The following is a 21,189-nucleotide window of genomic DNA, read 5'->3' as shown; positions in this document are numbered from 1 at the left end:
GTCTAGAAAACACCCAAGAAAGAATTCGATCCACATTATACTGTGGCGACGGTCAAGCGTGGTGGGGATTCTGTTACCGTTTGGCGTTGTTTAACGCAAAATGAAATCGACGAATTATATATTTCGGACCATATAATGGATCAATTTTATTATCGTGATATCTTAGAACAGCATTTGTTAACATCAATCCAAAGATATAATTTTGGGTAAGAATTTTCCTTCGTCCACGAAATGATCCAAATCATCATCAGGTCTAGTCAAGGATTGGCTTAAGCAAAACAATACTCAAATATTAGCGTGGCCATCATTCTCGTCCGATCTCAATCCTATAAAACATCTATGGGATGAAATCAAACGGAGGATTAAGAAACAAGATCTATGAGTTTGGGAATCTCTTGAAAAACGAATGGAATAACGTCGAGTTGTCTGCTCTTTAGAAACTTGTCAATTCAATACCAAGTAGATTACAAGAATCAAAAACAAAGGTTACCCAATACGATGCTAGATTCGATGAAACAAACTTATACTGTTTTGTCGATAAAACAAGAATAGAAGTGATTGAAAAACTGAAGCTTGTTGCATATATACTAATGATATCAGTTATATTCTTGTTTTATTGACAAAATCACAATCAGAATGCAGGAACTGATGCAAGAATCAATACCTGACAACATTTTTTTTGCCTCCTCAAAAACAATTAAAATATTTCTCTTAACATGCAACATATATATATGATAACAGTAAAGAAAAAGTATTTGTATAAGGTGTCATTTTAGATCAAAGAAACTTATTTATTAGGTCTAAAATGATAACTGCTAACCAACGTGCAAATGTTGGCAGCTGCCAATATAGTAATTTATTAATTGTTTGTGCAGAAATCAAAATTTCAGACAATTAACATTTATTGCACAATTTATGTAATTTTTATTTCTTAACTATCCAATGTTGTGTGCTAGAAGGTTGATAACACAACTGCATGGGGGGTAATTGAGTTTCTTTTTAAGATAAAATATTTAGCCAACTTGGCATCGTGATAAAATTATTTTATATCTGTATAACTTGTTGTAATAGTTTATTGTTATATTTCATTGTACTTATGTCGTAACAATTGCCTAAGAAATTTTATATTACACTATAGAGAATTGCAAAAAAAAAAAGTATATAAATTGTACAATCACTTAAAAGCAAAGAGAGAGAGAAAAAAGAAATATATAACCATAATCATAGGCGCCGAGTTCACGGGGGCAACAGGGGCAGTGGCACCGCCAGAAATTTATACTAATAATATATAACCACGGATTATTACGGGGGCGAATAGATACTCTCGCCCTCATGATAATCTGTGATAATATATTATTAGTATAAATTTCCAGGGGGGCCACTGCCCCTGTTGCCCCCGTGAACTCGGCGCCTATGACCATAATATATAAACAAAGTTGTCTTGATTTAACATAACTGTAACCATGATATATAACAGTAAGTATAACAGCATAAAATATAGGTAAAAAAGTATAGAAGTTGATTTAAATATTTCTATATTCAAAAATTTGTTAAATAATACATCATGAAATTTTTTTAAAGGTTTTTTTACATGCATTTATATCTAAAACAAGGAGTGATTATTCCTAAACTTTAAGAACTAATTATTAGCATTTAAAAATATAAACTTATATGTATCATACATTTTTTAATAACATACGTAATGTATGTTATCAAAAAGTTCCCTTGACATTTTTTAAAGTTGTTTTGAATAACACGTCATAAACAATTGACTCGATTATTTTTAGTTGGACTATTCCAAAGAATAATATACAAATAAAGAAGTTTATATTTTGTATTTAATATTCTCATTAAAGAAATTTATTACATGTACTAATTAATCCTAGAATGAATCCCTGAGTTGTTTGTACTCACAGCACTCAGCTGGTAGTAGTTCACGCAGCATGTACATATCTAGTATCTTACTACAAAAATAGAAAGTACAAATTTTAATAAAATCCTCCTAGCACATTGAATTGGGTAACTAAGAACTAAAAGGTAAATAGAGATTATACATAAATACTATTTTTAATCGTAAATTGCACTTAAGAAGTTTTTTGAATATTTTGAACTTTAATCATTTAAATAATTTCTTTCGTTGTCTAATTTTTTTTAAATCATTTCATTTCATTTAATTATTTATAAATTTATTACATAGTCTAGTTTTAATTTTCATAAATAACTCTGTCTAATTATTTTCTTTCGTATTTCTGTAAAGCCTTATAAAATGTACATCGGTCACTGCTAAAAGCTCTGATCGCCGCCATCTTGAATATTTTTTCAACTTTTTTGAAAAAAAAAACTAATAGAATAGGCTATCCAGTTACTTTGAGATCAGTTTAGTTAATGGAAATTAACAGGGACAAGTACTTGTTCATGATTAAAGCATGCGTTCGTTAAATTCGGAACGATGAAAAATTCAAATAATAATAATAATAATAATTAAACTAATGGAAAAACTTCAGTATTTTAATCGAGGGAACTTGAAGATATAATAAAAATACTTTTTGTTATAATGCTTTTCATTATTTCGAATAAATAAGCGAACATTAACGCTAACCGTCGGTATCAACTTCTGCTGAGTGTCTTTGGCAACTTTTTCCCTACTAATGTCCACTCTCTAATCAAATCTTTAGCTGTACTTATTGCTTTACCACTCTTACCCAAATATTCCTTGCAAATTCCCCAAAATTTCTTAATGGAACGGAACTGTGGCCAGTTAGGTAGATTTAAGATTTTTTGTATGAATTTGATGTCTCTCGAATTGTACCACTCTTCGGTCTTCTTAGAATAATGACGAGAAGCAAGGTCAGGCCAGAACCAACAGGGGACCTCGTGACTTTGATAAAATGGCAAAAGTTTATCTTGCAAGCATTCCTGTATGTAAACATCAGAGTTTAAAGTTGACGATGTGACGAAAGCTCGAGATCTCAAACCGCAGCTGTATATTGCTTGGCACAAGAGAAGTTTCTGACCAAATTTATCCAATCATTTATACTTGAACTTGTTGCTGACACGTCTACGAACAATTGAATTGTAAAATTTTGGACCTGAGAGCTTTTTGAAGTCACATTTGATGTACGTTTTGTCATCCATAATTATGCAGCCATTAAATTTTGTAAGCACTTCGTCATAAAGTTTTCGAGCTCGAGTGTTAGCAGCCAGTGATTGCTTCTCTGATCGGTTTGGATATTTAATGGCTCGATAAGACTTGAAATTTTAAAATTTCTTAACTTTTCTGACGAAATACTCTGAAACTTTATACCTCTTGGCTCGTTCTCCGTTCGATAAGCCGGGATATGCGTGAATAATCGTGGAATACTGATTGCTGCTTTCTTATCCTCAAAGCCACTCTTTCTTCCAAATTCTTTTGCTCGTTCGATAGATAGAGAGCTCTTGTATCGTTTTATGACAATATAAACAGTAGGTTTGTTAGATTCAGATGCTTTAGCGATTGAAAGTAACAATGCAGAAGGATTTTGTAGATAGTTTTTTTCTCGAAAAATGTTTTGACTCGTTTGTTAATGTCTTTAATAAATACTATCATTACTTAATGTAATTACGCAAAAAAAGTAACTTAAAAATGTATTAGTGACAAGCTTTAAACAAAATTCATCATTCCGAATTTAACAATCGCATGCTTTAAATGGACATTTTCCATTCATAAAAGGTGGTTCCATAAATACTTTGCATAATTGTTAATCAATTTTCTCCACATTGTTTACTTAAACTTTGGTAGGTTATGCTTCTATCGATTTTTAATTGTTCATTTTTATGGTTATTCAATTCATATACTAAATTCATACTAAACAAATGAAAACAAGCATAGATATATATCAACACATGCACACATACATAAATTATATATATATAAGTAGATGAAAAATAGGAGTTTTAACTTGGTAAACCTAGGGTTCTAAGCTAAACTGAGCTAGAGACTAGTTTAGCTCAGCTTAGAACCCTCGGTCAGGCTTTATTAGGCCATCCGAAGTAGGCTCAGCGGTTATGGGCTGAGACCTGTGGCTTGGCGAACCTTCGACTCCATATTTAGGTCAATGCTCTGGGTCTTACAGCGTCTAGTGCGGCTTGCAACAAGGTATATGGTGAGTCAACTCCTTAGACGTCAATCAGCGGACTATATATTTAGAGATTATACTTATATTAGGATATTGACCGACCGACATGGAAGCTATCACTAAGCAGGACCTCTTTGGTTTGTTTTGAGAAGATGAATAACCTTTTAGGAGTTTGTGGAGGCTTGTAAGGCCCTTCTACCGCAACATAGTGAAACCTAACCACCACTACCCAAATAACAACCAACAACGAAAGCCTTATCCAAGCCACCAATACCACCTAAGCCTAAGTCTTCATTACCACCCAAGCCAGCTCAACCACCAAAACCCAGGCATATCTTGCAGGCTGATTCTAAGGCAACCCCTGATCAAAGACCAGAGTCTGCCGCTGAAACGCTCAGCAATGACGAGTTCGAGAGAGTGATGGAAGATTTTGGTTGGAGTTTGACTAGAGATGAGCCTGAGGAAGGAGAAGTTGAAGGGCTACCGATGTTCGAAGTTCACAATAGTACCAACCTAATCAAGACTTATATAGCCACCATACTACCAGGTCAGATCTAGTCTGATACGCTCGGGCTCTTGATTGACATGACCCCACGCATCAGTGAATTGTTGGAAAATGAAGTTGAGGATGAAGGGCGGAAATTTTCGATAAACCTTAAAGCCGAACTGGAAAATAAAAGGTTTGGGCTTGCTGTTGTCTATGGCAATGGTCATGATCCGACACGAAGTAACATCTCTCTAGTATCTCCACGATATCATTTTTATTACCCATCCTTAATAAAAATGATATCGTGGAGGTGCTAGCGAGATCCAGGGAAAGGATCATAGAGCCGCTGGAGAAGTTTGTGAATAATGGATCCGGCTGACACCCAAATCGCTGCAAATCACTATATGTCAGCTCTGCTGTGTACCGCCCTTTTCTCGAGAGGAGCTATGTGATGACGCCTACCTACATACCCAAGCGCTCTGTTATGAGCGTAAAACATATGAATAATAGATGTTCAAGTGGGCCGTCCTCTCCGCAAAGTATCCAGCGGGCTCCAACGCTGACCGCTTGACTAAGTACAGTCGGCATTTTGGAGAGCTCATCTTCAAAGGGATTGATTTACTGGTGAAGGTCACAGATTAAAGAAAACTTGAGCGTCAGTGTTCAGCTCTCGGTGAACGTCTTCGGATGGAAGAACGGAATTTATCTGATCCACATATGCGAGGAGAAAGACATGGTTACTGACCTCTTGCTAATAGTTGACAAGGCCAGTCCTGAGAAGACACATTATGTCTGGATTGAGAATCTTGTAGCGAGGTACTATCGTGTGAGCAAATGTAAAGAGTCGAAGCACCCTTGCCACCGACGCATTGGTGAAAAATCGCAGAGGACTTCATTCTCTAAGAGTGGATTGTTTCTAATACTGGATTGTCTCTTATACTGGATTGTCTCTAATACTGGATTGTCTCTTAGCAGTAATTGAAGTATAAGTCAATATTGCTCCGAAATATTTTGTTAAAGTTGTTTTTGGTATTTTTTAAAATAAAGTTTGTTAAAAAAAACCGCAATAACTATGCACTGACCCAATTCGTTTACCACTTCAATATACTAATATATTTAGTTCCCGCTTGAAATACTTTTCGTCAAATCTTTTGGGGAAAAAATAGATAACGTGAGTTGACATTGCTAAAGCCATAGGTGTAAAAAAGCCTAAAATGATTGACGTCAATAAGAAGTAGAACTCGATGTCCCCTACTGTTGAATCAAACGATACTTGATGCAAACTACCGAAACAAAGGTTTTCAGAAACTTTGTAGTTTTTTGCTGTAATATGCCGTTGGTATAAAATGATTGGAGTCCACAGTAAAAAGGTAACATGCCAAGTGCCCAGCAAGTAATACCTCACCCGAGATTTCGTTTGTGCAACTCGATATTTTAAAGGCTGTCTAATTGATAGATAACGGTCTATGCTAATTATTATGACATGATAAATTGAAACTTGAGAAAGCAACGAGTCTGTCATCAGAGTAAAATCACAATATCTTTTTCCAAACGGCCACACCTCTAGGGCTATTTCTGTCAGATACATGTTTACAGGATAGGACCCAACTATCATGTCTGTTAATGCTAGAGATACAAGATAAAAGTTGGCGATAGTTTGAATCCTTTTGTTTTTGTAAAATAAGACGACAATCAGAAAGTTCCCAAAAAACGCAGTAACGCTTAAAATTGCTAGTACCGCGGCTGCAATTACCTTTATCGTTTGGGTCCTTCTTAGATAATTATCTGATTGGATTGTAGTTATGTTAGTTTTCAATGTATTATTCGAAAGTAAACTTGCACTGTAGAGAAAGCTGTATGACTGTTTTTTGTAAGATGTCATTCTTGATGTCAGTTGGTGGATTTTTTTACTTTTGAATGGCGGTTGCTCATAGAACTTTTAATGTTATCTTTTTATTTCCTTTAAGTCATTAAGTGAAACATAATTAAACTTCATAGTTTTTATCCTTTATCAGGTTTTATCCTTTAGCGTGTGTGAAGCCACAAGAAATTAGACAATTAGCGTAACTTCATTCCATACATCTAATAATTTTCTATTTTTGCAATCGATTGAATCGTTTTCAAACAAACCAAAAAAAGAAAGCATATTTCTCATGTTTTTGCATCAATAATAGTTTATAATTAATAAAGAAAATACATTCAAAATGGAAAAAGCGTTGTTGATATAAAAATTTTTTTTAAAAAAAAATTATTTTGGAATAGTTTTGAAACCCCGCGTTAAATTTTATTATATCATGAAATTATGTTAAACCTTGCTGTAAATAAATTTTAATTAAAGCAAGCTTTAGTGTAAAGTTTTGCGATGCTGGTTTTAATATTAAAGATATTTTTAAAAAACTGCATTAAAGCTATTACAAGATAAGGCTTCAGAAAAGTGTTTTTATAGGGTAGGCCAACTTGCAGTAACTAATTTAAAATACATAAGATTTTCATATCAAAATTTTTTTCTTAATAAAAGTGCAATTTTTAAAATTTTTTAAAATCATTTTGTAAAAAATACATCGATGCAATGTTCTTCAGACTCATTCAGCATTTGGCGACATAACATCTTCAATGAAATCTTTGTATACAAAGTGGTCCATAGTTCCATTAATTTTGTGAATAGGACCAGATACTAGTGCTGAGAGACATGCCCAAACCATAGAAGACATTCCATACTTAAAACTCTTCTTAGTATATTTAGTGTTATATCTGGTGTTTTTTGGTCTCCATACTTGCTTCTTACCATCGCTTCCAAAGAGTGTATATTTTGATTCATCTTTAAAAAGTAAATTTTTCTACTACTCTACAAGTTCAAGTTTGGTCTGCTTTGGCAAACTCAAGTCTTTTTTAAAAAGAGGTTGGAGGTTTCATTCAAGAATTTTTTGGGCAGACATTCGAGAAAACAACTTGTCTTCTTTAGCTCTTCTTTAATTTTTGTGGATGACAAGAATCATAGAAGAGCTAACGATCTTTTTAAGCTGTTTAACAATTCATCGATCTAGTCTTTGTGATGTTTTTCTTGAATGTCCGCCCCAATTCTTTTTTTCATAGCACTCACGATATCCAAAGTATATAACAGTTTTACTTACAGTCGACTTCCGGTTTTAAAATCTTTAACACCATTTTCACTTAAAACACTTCCTAATTTGTTTTAAATCCATTTTTTAATTTAATTGAAAAAATAATAGATCAGACGTTGCAAAATCTATTTTATCATTTTAGAGCACCGTTATGATAAAAGTGAAAATAAAATGAATAAAGACAATCAAATCTTATAAAAAATGCATCGTTTTGTTTTGTCCAATAAAAGTTGTAGTTTTTTAAGGAAAATGAAAATAAAATTTTTATGTGGTTCTTTTAACGATTCAAACGTTTTAAATTTTGTTAAGAATCTAAAAGTTTTTTAAAAATTAATATGTACAACTGTTTTACTATATATTTTCAGTTTTTGATCAAGTTTTGTTTTAAATTTGAGTTTTTTCCACCATGTCTTGTCTAATATTGTAAGTAGCAAGCCGACGAGTCGATACAGATGGATCATCGTTGACTTTTTCATCATATAGCATATCGTCAGGTTGGATGACGTCGGAGACCTACTAGTGGTTTGAAGAATGTCATATATTATAGTTTTTTCGCAACAAACACATCAATTAAATAACATAAATTCTCTTCAAACAAAACCCTCTTGACATATTTTTTTCGTTCTTTTATACCGTATACATTTCCAAAATTATACCTCAAAAACTGCCAGCACATATTTACAATTTTGTGGTTTTCACTGGTAAAAACTATTTTGTAAAAAAAAAAAAACGTCATTGAACGTTCTTTAACTTTCCGCAGCGGAATTACATATATGCTCATATTAAGTCACTAAGAATGCTAATTTAATTATAACCATAGATGACTAAATCAATGCTAAGTTGAAGTCAAAACATTACATTAAATGACCTTCTGGAAACTGTTTTGTCTCTCTAAATGAATGGTGAGAAATAAATTAAAATTTTATCCATCGATTTAACAATTTGATGAGTCTACTTGATGCCCACCCCCACCCCCACCCCCTCCCCCTGTTTGATTTCCATGTAAATAGTTATGAGACAGGTAAACGAGAATTGTTTGGTAAACGAGACAATCTTTCGGTTGTTTGAGGACAGTTTATTTTTGCGATACATCGAACAAATTTGTACAAGCTTCAATGGAAATATTTATTAATTTTTTTTTTTCACAAGCACAACGTACCATATAAAATATTGTCTTAGATTTTCCAAAAAGTTAGTTTTCGTTTTTTTATTTTTAGGACTGAAGCATACGTGTCATTTATAGCATTAAATGTGACATTTATAGCAGCACATGTGACATTTATTAGAATTCAGTTTGTGTGTTCGGTACAACGCCTAGTTAATATATTTTTATTTTTGCAAGAACTTTTTGTGAAAAAAAAGGAAAATATTGCTTTACATTGCTTACGAAAACTGTGGCTTCCAAAAGCATATAGAAAAGGATTTATTGCTGAGTAAGAATATGTCAGGTTTGAGCAAACATCGAAACTAATTTCGTTATAACAATTCGAGCAAAACATTACCAAAAAAAACTGCACATAGTACGGAAATAGTGTAATTATAAATGTTAAAATTATGATGACTATCATTCGGAATGCTTTGAAGTGTTTAAACAGATGTTTTTTTTGAAGATAAAATTGACTCGATATCTGATCCTTTTTTTGTTCAGTTCTTTTGTTTTTGTTCCTTGTTTCTTCTCTAAAATTTTCCGTCTCAGTTACTCGAGTACTTCTTGAAAGAGATTCGTGTGAGATCTTGCTGAGTTTTGGTATCATTCTCAGCTGCTGCTTTATTAAAAAGAACATCTTGGCATTAATGAATACAGCTAAAGCCATCGGTACAAAAAAACCTAAAGCTACTGGCGTAATTTGGAAATAAAAGTTTAAGTCTTCAACCGGTAAATTAGACGATTGAATTGTATTATAGCATTGATTTCCAGGAACAATATTTTTTGTTTTAAAATCCCTTTTGTATATCGTTAAAGGTGCCCACAATACAAATGCAACTATCCAAGTGCCCAGCAAATAATAGATTACCCGAGTTTTAGATTGGGTAACGCGATAATTTAGAGGTTGTCTTATTGATAAATAGCGATCAACACTAATTAGTATGACATGAAAAATTGAAACTTGAGAAAGCCACGAGTCTGACAATAAAGTAAAATCACAAAAAATCTTTCCAAACGGCCAAGTGTGAAGTGCGATTTCTATAAGGCACATGATTATAGGAAAGATTCCAATGGCCATGTCAGTTAATGCAAGAGAAACAAGGTAAAGGTTGGTAGCACTTTGAATTCTTTTGTTTTTGTAAAACAATATGACAATTAGAAAGTTCCCTAAAAATGCCGTTAAGCTAAAAATTGCCAGCCCCGTGATATTTATGATTTCGGTTGTTAGATTTTTGGTGCCTTGATCTGATTGAATTGAAGTTGGGTTAGTTGTTATCGTAAAATTCATCATTGACATGTATTTAATAGAACAAATGGCGGTATTGAAATAAAAGAAAAATACTAAAGTTTGGTATCATCTTGCTTGTAAGAGCTATGGAAGAGTTGGAAATTCTTCAAAAGTAAACCTTCATGATTTTCCATTCGTAAGTTGAAACAAATGTACTCCAGTCAAAAGAAATTTGAGCTAAGTTCGATAATTTCTTTTTGAATGATTTTTTTTCGATTGTTTAAATCACTATAGAACAGAAAGATTGAATCGCTATAGAATAAGGAGCATATTTCTTTTATACATGTATCAATAGTCGTTAATAGTTTATAAGAGAACGCAAATTTAAAATCGAGAGAGCATTGTTAGTTTTAAAAATAATAGCCAACAGAAAAGGTATTTTGAATGCACGTTTATTCAAATGCACAGGTTGTTAAGCTTTTAAACGTTCTAAAAATAAAAACAGACACAAAACAATTTTAATCTTAAAATTTGCAGTTGTATTATTTGGTTGGCTTAAAAACTGTTTCAATGATGTCGTAATAAGTTTTTTGTTTATGGCACAGAGTGTAGACATTTTTTGAAAAAAAAATAATTCTCTTTCAATTTCACTCACAAACATTTCTTCTTTTTGACGTCATGATTCCTACCACAGTAAAAGATGAAAAGATTACATTTTATAAAGTTTAAACAACATCATGATAGTTTAAACAGTCTTTTAACTTAATTTTTTAGTCAAAATATCAATTAAACAAAAATTCTTGAAAAGGCATCAAAGAGTTGAAAAATAAGTATTTATAAAAGTATCAACACCAATCGTGTATCGTGTACAGTATCGTGTACAGTATCGTGTTAAATATCAATATCGTGTTAAAAGAATGTTGTTAAACACAGCTCATACCAAATAGTAATTAACCAATAAAACGCAAGGACCTAAATAAGATGAAGAAAAGACAAAAAGTAGGGCAATAGACAAAAAAAAAAATTTTAAATGCAACAGGAATAAATTAATCTCGTAATAAAAATAAAATTTCACAAAATTTACATAGTAACACAAAGAGCAGACTTTCAAAAGGGAAAAAATATAGATAAGTAATTTATATGTACTCGCATATTTACACGTACATATACTAAAAGCAAAAACTATAGAGGTTAAGATTGTTCAAACAGCTTAAGAGATTGAAAGTGTAACTGTGATGGTTTGGGTAGAAACGATGAGTTGTGTTTAAAAACAAATTCTTGGGCCCAAGAATAAAATTTGTTTGGATGTTCGAGTAGGTGTTCCAACAAAGGATATACTAAGTAATGGAATTATTTCCATGATTGATTGTCTGATTCAATGTTTCAATGAATGTTAAGTTTATTTTGTGATTTAAGTGACAATTACAGTTGACTGATACAGTACATCAAATATAACAAATTTGTTTCTGTCCAAGTTATTTCCCAAGTGACATCCCCGGAAGTCTTACATCTAAAAAATCCTAACTCATTGAAAGTAATTCAATTCTTATTGATTCTTTAATAATAGAACAAAGTGTAGACATAACCTAAGATTAGTCACTTATACACTGTACTATCTTATATCGAAATGATTTAAGGAAGAGAAATCGGTTTCTAAAGCCCCAAACTTGAATGGTACATGGATACTAACGTAGAGTTGCTGGTGAATTTAATTCGAGTGGATCAAAGAATATGATGCTTATTTTTAATATATTTTTATGTAAAAGTTATAATTGAAATCGCACATAAATGCTCTGAAAATCGAAAACAAACGTGTTACCATCTTTGTTACGTCTTTGTTACGTCTTTGTTACGTCTTTGTTACGTCTTTGTTACGTCTTTGTTACGTCTTTGTTACGTCTTTGTTACGTCTTTGTTAAGTGTTTTCTACGTCTTTATCCCCGTTGAGTCCAATAACTTTTCAATAGAAAGCAGTTTTTTTTATTTTGATTATCTTTCAACTTTGTTACAAATTTAATCCTTTGTAATCTATGATACATTGCAAAATTATTACACATTTTTTCAAGAACGAGCTCAAAACAAGAAACACAAAGAAAGCGAATTTACAAATTAAACTAGAAAAACTGATCTTCGTTTCGATCAAAAAATCGATCTTTTGACAAAAGATTCATGCTGGATCACTTTAAAGGAGTATATATTTCAGACTATTTTTGATACAACCAAGCTTGCTGAAAACAATTCTGACGGTGAAAGATCCGTACAGCCAAAAGAATGGTAGAATTTCAAACAACATTAAGCTCCTAAAAACCACGTTTCACCACCGCGACGGAGCTTAACAAAGGCAAGCTGCTCAAAAATCCGGATGCAATCCAGTATTGATTATTATATGTTAAAAACGAAGACAAGCATCAATTCCTGCAAGAAACAAAATATAACAAAACAAGTTTTGAGTCAGCGAAAACTGAATTCGGAATTGCTACGATTGCCTCTATTGGAATTTTCAAGAAATGTTGTCAATTATTGATGACGTGTCTTATTTCACGTTTACACAGAGCACAATTAAGATTAATATTTTCTACTCGAGCCACGTTGTGCAACACCATAAAATTTCGACATAATACTTAGTTTGAACAGAAGATTTTTGTTTGAATGCGTTATAGGAATAAAGGGACGTCAAAGTCCTTCGTCCCGAGCTGTCTTGCAGTTAATCTATTTATCTACTTAAGAAAGTGTATCAAGAAGCAACTAGTTCCTTTTATTGAAAAAAGTTATTCTGCTGGCCAATGTCTGTTCTGGCTTTACCTACCCTCAGTGATATAATTAACAAACACAATTAATTGACGAGAAAAGTATTGTACATATGTCTAAAGTCGATAACCCGCGAAACTTGCCAGTATGTTTCGCGGGTTATTGACTTATGAAAATCGATATCGAAATGACGAAAAATAACCAATGAAAAAACCCATTCAAAAAAACTGATCAAAATAAGCCTGGCTTCAGAAGTTTTGGTAGTTCGTTTACATTGTAAACGAGGTTTCAGCCCGTGGTCCAAAAGTAAATCTAAAAGCTATCAACAGTCATTTATCATAGATTGACACAAAAGTCAGTAAAACAAGAATGACTTATGACTGGAAAATCTTTAAATTTGGAAATACATTACGCATGTAAGAGTTTGTTTTTCAGATTTTTCCATAAATTTTTCTTTCAGTATTGTTCATAAATTCAGTTTGCAAAGTTTAAAATAAAACTCTAGCAAGATGCTGTACTCTACTTTAGGACTGGTTGATTTTTATCTAACCAAATGACCAAGCTCATGCATAAAAAGCTTGATCCAAGATCTGATGTTACCATCAAATGTAAGTTGGTTATTAATTTTTAAAAAAATCACTGCAATTCAGTGGCATCTCCATTATCATACTGTCAAATAACTTATATTCCTGCAGAGGAAATCTAATTTTCCTTTTTTATAGTTCATAAGCACTAACACTTGTTTTTTTTTTTCATATTCATACTTTTTATGTCAAAGTTCACCAATTTTACTTATTTTTAGGTTTCTGGCTATCAATATTATTAATAGTCAAAAGGTGTCTATGTCAACAACAATAATTTAAGTATATTCAGACAGAATAGTTTCTCCGAGGATCCTTGAATGGCAAGTGATTTGTTCTTGTAGAGTGCTTCATTGGTCTCTCGAAAGACTCTGACTTCTGATATATATATTTTGGTTGAGGTTTGACCAGTGAAAGCCTGAGGAAGAAGAAGCTGAAGGGCTGCCAATTTTCAAGGTTCACAATAGTACCAACCTAATCAAGACTTAGATAGCAACCATACTACCAGGTCAGATCTAGAGTCTGATGCGCTCGGGTTCCTGATTGGCATGACCCTACGCATTAGTGAATTGTTGGAAAATGAAGTTGAGGATGAAGAGCGGAAAGTTTCGATAATCCTTAAAGCCGAACTGGAAAATAAAAGGTTTGGGCTTGCTGTTGTCTATGGCGATGGTCATGATCCGAAATGAAATAACGTCTCGCATCTCCACGATATCATTTTTATTAAAGCATCCTTTATAAAAATGATATCGTGGAGGTGCTAGCGAGATCCAGGGAAAGGATCATAGAGCCGCTGGAGAAGTTTGTAAATAATGGATCCGGCTGACACCCAAATCGCTGCAAGTCACTATATGTCAGTTCTGCTGTGCACCGCCCTTTTCTCGAGAAGAGCTATGTGATGACGCCTCCCTACATTCCCAAGCACTCCGTTATGAACGTAAAATATATCAATCCAAAGAACTCCAATGCCAGAGGCTGGTAAAAAAACACCAAAATTTGTCAACAAGAAAAAAGAAAAGTTCGTACCCTTCATTCTCTAAGAGTGGATTGTCTCTAATACTGGATTGTCTCTAAGCAATAATTGAAGTTCAACTCAATATTGCTCCGAAACATTCTGTTAAAGTTGTTTTTGTTATTTTTTAAAATGAAGTTTGTTAAAAAAAACCGCAATAACTATGCACTGAGCCAATTCGTTTACTACTTCAATATACTAATATATTTTATTCCTGCTTGAAATACTTTTCGTCAAATCTTTTGGGGAAAAGATAACGTGAGTTGACATTGCTTACGAAAACTGTGACTTCCAAAAGCATAGAGAAAAGGGTTTACCGCTGAATAGGAGTATGTCAATATTGAGCTTATATCAAGGCTCACATCGTTATAACACTTAGAACAAAATGGTCCCAAGAATATTTGCAAGTAATACGGAAACAGTGTGATGAAAAATGTGAAGATAATGGTGCCAATCATTCGCATTGCTTTGTTGTGTTTTGTGAGCTCCTTTTTTTTAAAAAGCGTCGCTTCATCCTTTTTCTGCTCAATACTTTCTTTTTCATTGTTTATTACTTCGCTAACATGAAGGTTTTCTACTGTGTTCAATGAATTTCTGAACGAGGTTTTGCAAAGTTTTGGCATTATTCGAAGCTGCTGTTTTACTAACAAGTACATTTTCACATTGATAAATACGGCTAAAGCCATAGGTGTAAAAAAGCCTAAAATGATTGACGTCAATAAGAAGTAGAACTCGATGTCCCCTACTGTTGAATCAAACGATACTTGATGCAAACTACCGAAACAAAGGTTTTCAGAAACTTTGTAGTTTTTTGCTGTAATATGCCGTTGGTATAAAATGATTGGAGTCCACAGTAAAAAGGCAACAAGCCAAGTGCCCAGCAAGTAATACCTCACCCGAGATTTCGTTTGTGCAACTCGATATTTTAAAGGCTGTTTAATTGATAGATAACGGTCTATGCTAATTATTATGACATGATAAATTGAAACTTGAGAAAGCAACGAGTCTGTCATTAGAGTAAAATCACAATATCTTTTTCCAAACGGCCACACCTCTAGGGCTATTTCTGTCAGATACATGTTTACAGGATAAGACCCAACAATCATGTCTGTTAATGCTAGAGATACAAGATAAAAGTTGGCGATAGTTTGAATCCTTTTATTTTTGTAAAATAGGACGACAATCAGAAAGTTCCCCAAAAACGCAGTAACGCTTAAAAGTGCTAGTCCCACGACTGCAATTACCTTCATCATTTGGGTCCTTCTTAGATAATTATCTGATTGGATTGTAGTTATGTTAGTTTTCAATGTATTATTCGAAAGTAAACTTGCACTGTAGAGAAAGCTGTATGACTGTTTTTTGTAAGATGTCATTCTTGATGTCAGTTGGTGGATTTTTTTACTTTTGAATGGCGGTTGCTCATAGAACTTTTAATGTTATCTTTTTATTTCCTTTAAGTCATTAAGTGAAACATAAATAAACTTCATAGTTTTTATCCTTTATCAGGTTTTATCCTTTAACATGTATGAAACCATAAGAAATTAGACGATTAGCGTAACTTCATTCCATCATCTAATAATTTTCTATTTTTGCAATCGATTCAATCGTTTTCAAACAAACCAAAAAAAGAAAGCATATTTCTCATGTTTTTGTATCAATAATAGTTTATAATTAATAAAGAAAATACATTTAAAATGGAAAAAGCGTTGTTGATATAAAATTTTTTTTTTAAAAAAAATTATTTTGGAATAGTTTTGAAACCCAAAAGAGATTTCTATAAACTAATTTTTTGAAACTTTTTTATTTAAAACGAAAATCAATCCAATTTGAATGACTTTAAACATAATTAGAACGATATATATTTTACGTTGTAAAAACTCAAATATTTTCACATAGTTGACTTGTGTAGCAGTGAGATTTTAACACCTTAGTACAGGTTTACTGATAAATTATTTACGGTGTTAATAAATCGTCGTTGTAAAGTGAAAAACTCAATTTTTATTTTGCGGATTCAAGTTGCATTAACTAATCAGATTTTTTTGTCAACGTCCGCTACAACGAATTCTGCTTCTAACGATCCTTAGCTTTATCGAACTAAAATGTTCGGCGCCTTGAGAATTCTTTTCTTTTTAACAAACTTAAAAATAACGCAATTACAAAGAAAATTTGCGACGCAGTGAGTATTTTACGAGGTAAAACAATTTAATGCGGAGTCATCTTTCACGAATAACGAATTCTAAAATCTCTAATTCGGTAAGTTTCCTAAAGTTTCTAATTCATTGACTCACAATGCGAGAAATTACCCTGCGTCAAATTATTTTAAATCATGAATTCAAATAAGTGCCAGTTCGAATAACGGGGAGTTTACTGTAATATGCAAAGAGCAAAGTTTTAAAAATACGAAAGTTACATGCGAAGTTGGCCCACTGTTCATGTTACACTCTGTAAGTAAGATAATATGATATTATGTTCACGAAAGTTTATGAGAGTATCTGGCACACTTTTGCAAATATGCCTTAAGCGCGAAAAGTGAAAGTAGAAACATATCTGAGAATTTGCGGAGATAATAAATATTTTTGTTTTTCTTGCTTTATAAAAAACCAACAAAGAAAAAAAGCTTCGGCAAAAAAGAATGACTTCAGCGAAAAAAATATTTAACTTTAGCAACTTGGTACTATGTAATAAACACTCTTGTAATGTCTTTTTTTTTTAAAAAAAAGACATTACAAGAGTGTTTATTACATAGTACCAAGTTGCTAAGTTAAATATTTTTTTTAAAAAAATATTAAAAAAAAGAATAATAATAATAAAAGACTCGCAAAATATTGGGAGGAGAATGCCTTGATATAATCTGGAACTGTTCTTCCTAATTAAAAATAATTCGAGGAGACCCCTAGTAAGTCAATGCATTTGACTTGTCCAAGTCTGCTGCTAGATTGGTCCAAATAGAGAAACTAAAAAGCAACAATTCATAGCCAATTAGAAAGAACTTTTTACAAAATTCTTTGCCTAAACATTATAAAAGCTTGCTTTCTTACGGTGTTTATGAATTAGATTGCAGTTTGCGAATACACCTGTATCTGAATTCATAAACACCATAAAGCAAACCCTTAGGTCGGATGACGTCTGGGACTATCTACAAGTGGCTTGTAGAATGTCATATATACTCGTATTAAATCTCCAAGAGCGCTAACTTAATATGAGCATATATGACATTTGTTATGGAACTTAATATGAGCATATATGACATATTTGGAATGGAGCTTTAGGCTAAATTCAAGTCAAAAATGACATTAGTAAAATGATCTTCTAGAAACCGTTTGGTCTCTCCGAATCAATGGCGAGAAATAAACTAAAATGGTTTTATCTAGCAATTTACCAATTTGGTCGAGTGGACTAGGTGCCCCGGTTTGATTTTCCTTTAATTAGTTAGTAATGAGACAGGTAAACGAGAATACTGTTTGTAGACTGTTTACTTTTTATTAAACATCGTATAAAATTACTCAAGTTTCAATATGAATATTTGGTTAATGATTTCTTTTCGACAAAAGAAATTAAAACAGCAAACAAGTTTGTTGAATATGAAAAAAAAAAGATAATAAAAATAAATGAATTTCAAAAAGAAAACAAAAAACCAATCGCCGCATCAACAACTAAAATGTCTTACATTTTTCAAAAAAAAAAGTTCATTTTCGAGTTTTATTAGTAGCACATGTATCATAAGAATTCAGTTTGTGTGTTCGGAACAATTTCTTGTCAGTTTATTTTTATTTCTGGGTCAATTTTTTGTTTTTAAAGGAAAATATTGCCTTACATTGCTTACGAAAACTATGGCTTCCAAAAGCATATAGAAAAGGATTTACCGCTGAATAGGAATATGTCAGGTTTGAGCAAATATCGAAACTAATTTCATTATAACAATTCAAACAAAAGGTTGCCAAAAATACCTGCAAGTACGGAAATAGTACGGAAATAGTACGGAAATAGTGTAATTACAAATGTTAAAATTATGATGGCTATCATTCTGAATGCTTTAAAATGTTTAAACAGATTTTTTTTTTGAAGGTAAAGTTGTCTCGATGTCTCATCCTTTTTCTGTTCAGTTCTTTCACTTTCGTTGCTTGTTTCTTCTTTAAAAGTTTCCATCTCATTTACCTGAGCACCTCTTGAAAAAACTTCTTGTGAAATCTTGCTGAATTTCGGCATCATTCTCAGCTGCTGCTTTATTAAAAAGAACATCTTGACATTAATGATTATAGCTAAAGTCATTGGTATAAAATAACCTAAAGCTACTGACGTAATTAGGAAATAAAAATTTAAGTCTTCAACCGGTAAATTGGACGATGAGTCTTTCAATGTTTCATAACATCGATTTCCAGGAATAATATTCTTTGTCTCAAAATACCTACTGTATATTATTACGGGAGCCCATAATAAAAATGCAACTATCCAAGTTCCTAGCAAATAATAGACTACCCGAGATTTAGTTTGTGCAACGCGATAGTTTAGAGGTTGTCTTAATGATAAATAGCGATCAACACTAATTAGTATGACATGAAAAATTGAAACTTGAGAAAGCCACGAGTCTGACAATAAAGTAAAATCACAAAAAATCTTTCCAAACGGCCAAGTGTGAAGTGCGATTTCTATAAGGCACATGGTTATAGGAAAGATTCCGATGGCCATGTCAATTAATGCAAGAGAAACAAGGTAAAGGTTGGTAGCAGTTTGAATGCTTTTGTTTTTGTAAAACGATATGACAATCAGAAAGTTCCCTAAAAATGCCGTTAAGCTAAAAATTGCCAATCCCGTAACATTTAAGATTTCAGGTGTTAAATTGGTGCCTTGATCTGATTGAATTGAAGTTGCGTTGGTTGCTATAGTAAAATTGTTCATTTAACATGCATTTAAGGAAATAAATGGCGGAGCTGAAATTAAAGAAAAATGCTAACGTTTGGTATCATTTTTACATGTAGAAACTATCGAAGAGATGCAAATTCTTCAAAAGTTAAGCTTCATGATTTCCCATTCGTCAGTTGAAGCAAATGTACTCCAGTTACAAGAATTTTTTGTAAACTTGTAAAATTTCTCTTTGAATGATTTTTTTCTTTATTTCGATTGTTTAAATCAATATAAAACAGAAAAATTGAATCACTATAGAACAGGGAGCATATTTCTTTTCTACTTGCATCAATAGTTGTTAATAGTTGATAAGAGAACTCAAATTTAAAATTTAGAGGATTGTTTAAAAAAAATAGCAAACAGAAAAGGTATTTTTAAAGCAGATTTGTCAATTAATAGGCTGTTACGCTTCTAAATGTTTTTAAAGCAAAAACAGACGTAAAACATTTTTAATTTTAAAATTACAGTTGTGTGGCTGTGTTTTTTGGTTGGCTTAAAGACTGTTTTAATGATGTCGTAATAATTTTTATCTTGACGACGTAGTGTAGACATAAAAAAAAAAAAAAAATTAATCATTTTCAATTTTACTCTCAAATGTTTCTACTTTTTGACTTCATGACTCCTCCCACAGTAAAAGATGAAAAAACTACTTTTTATAAAGTTTAAACATGAAGTATAAACAACCTTTTAACTTAAATTTATAGTCAAAATATCAACAAAAGAAAAACTCTTGGAAAGACATCAAAGAGTTAATAAATATAAATAGTGATCAATATTAATCAATATCAGTATCGTGTTATTAGGTTGTCATGAAAGTCTCTCGAGTTTATACCCCTTTTACACTAACAAAACCGAGTTTTAATAATACCCGCTTTTTAAAGCGGTGTTCAGTTTAAACCTTTTTTAACTATTAATCTTGTCACACCAGAATAAATCAGATATATTTTTACGAAACCGAATAAAGCCTAAATTTGCTATCATAAGTAAATATTTTTGTAATAATTCGATGTGATGCTAACAACGAATTTAAGTTGGCTGTAATTTTTAAAAATGTCGCTGCAGAAATTTGAAAACTTGTCAACGACACCTCCATCATCATACTGTCAAATAACTCATATAATTCCTGACTTTAATAGTTAACTCTAATAAATAACTCTAATAAAACCCTGCTGAGGCTGAGATTGCCTTCTTAATGTTCGTAATGACTGCAACTTTTTATTCTTTCATTTCAAATACTTTTTGTCAAAATGAACCAAATTCACTTTTTTTTTTAGGTTTCTGATAGTCTTGCTATACACTGTTTTACTTTTAGCATATTTAAATATTTAATTCCAATTGCATTTAGATTTTTACATAATGAACTGGTCTTTTAAGTAAATTATTTTTTATAAAAAAGTTTACAACGGTCGAGGTACTAGCTCTTTTAGAACTGGTTTTTATGTACAAATCTGATTACGTAGATTGTAATCTTTATCTATCTTAACATACACGATCCTCTTCCTCGTTCTCGCTCTATAACTGAAAATTATTTTTTTTCCATTTTAATGAATCTGTAAAGCAACCTTTGATGTGTCTTGGAATTTTTTTGTGAACGTGATAGGAGACATTTAAAGGAAAAATTGAAATTCTCGTTTTAGGCAACGTTAAAAAAAACAAAAAAAAAACTGTGAGAGTCAGATTTTTGGCACTAAACGGTTTTTTACGATAAATGGTTATAATAGCAAAACATTCCAAAAAGACAAATCGGTTGACGTAGCTTTATAATTGATAGAAAACGAGAAACTAGTTCGAACAAATCCAAATTATTCTGCACATTTCTTATAGTTTTTTAAAAGGCAAGTAAGTGG

General features: G+C 32.1%; 3 protein-coding genes across 3 annotated transcripts; all 3 read right to left on the bottom strand.

Annotated features, from left to right (window-relative positions):
- Positions 1-5,547: 5,547 nt before the first annotated feature.
- LOC149883546 (muscarinic acetylcholine receptor M5-like) lies at positions 5,548-6,755 on the bottom strand. The gene has a single exon (XM_090098951.1). It carries the CDS (start codon positions 6,482-6,484, stop codon positions 5,702-5,704), a length of 783 nt encoding a protein of 260 aa, XP_089955077.1. The 5' UTR covers positions 6,485-6,755; the 3' UTR covers positions 5,548-5,701.
- Positions 6,756-8,722: 1,967 nt separating this feature from the next.
- Positions 8,723-19,514, bottom strand: LOC149883544 (uncharacterized). The gene is made up of 2 exons (XM_090097578.1): positions 18,360-19,514; positions 8,723-10,226 (listed from the first exon to the last, which is right to left on the bottom strand). The coding sequence occupies exons 1-2, from the start codon at positions 19,334-19,336 to the stop codon at positions 9,014-9,016; spliced, it is 2,190 nt and encodes a 729-aa protein (XP_089953704.1). The 5' UTR covers positions 19,337-19,514; the 3' UTR covers positions 8,723-9,013.
- Positions 13,166-15,855, bottom strand: LOC149883545 (uncharacterized). The gene has a single exon (XM_090098504.1). The coding sequence runs from the start codon at positions 15,811-15,813 to the stop codon at positions 14,674-14,676; it is 1,140 nt and encodes a 379-aa protein (XP_089954630.1). The 5' UTR covers positions 15,814-15,855; the 3' UTR covers positions 13,166-14,673.
- Positions 19,515-21,189: the final 1,675 nt, after the last annotated feature.

Source organism: Hydra viridissima, unplaced genomic scaffold (genome assembly GCF_058129835.1).
Source record: "Hydra viridissima isolate aposymbiotic clone 2 unplaced genomic scaffold, HvirCarnegie_v1 scaffold_9, whole genome shotgun sequence".
In the NCBI taxonomy this organism is placed as follows: Eukaryota; Metazoa; Cnidaria; class Hydrozoa; order Anthoathecata; family Hydridae; genus Hydra; species Hydra viridissima.
Note: the sequence above shows the minus strand (reverse complement) of the source record. Positions and strands in the feature narration are given on the sequence as shown.

Excerpts from the sequence above, each read along its gene's own strand:
- LOC149883546 (XM_090098951.1), bottom strand. The coding sequence starts at position 6,484 with ATGACATCTTACAAAAAACAGTCATACAGCTTTCTCTACAGTGCAAGT.
- LOC149883545 (XM_090098504.1), bottom strand. The coding sequence starts at position 15,813 with ATGACATCTTACAAAAAACAGTCATACAGCTTTCTCTACAGTGCAAGT.
- LOC149883544 (XM_090097578.1), bottom strand. The coding sequence starts at position 19,336 with ATGAACAATTTTACTATAGCAACCAACGCAACTTCAATTCAATCAGAT. Across the intron at positions 10,227-18,359 it reads GGCAACCTTTTGTTTGAATT|ATACCAAACTTTAGTATTTT; the intron begins GTTATAATGAAA and ends ACAAGCAAGATG.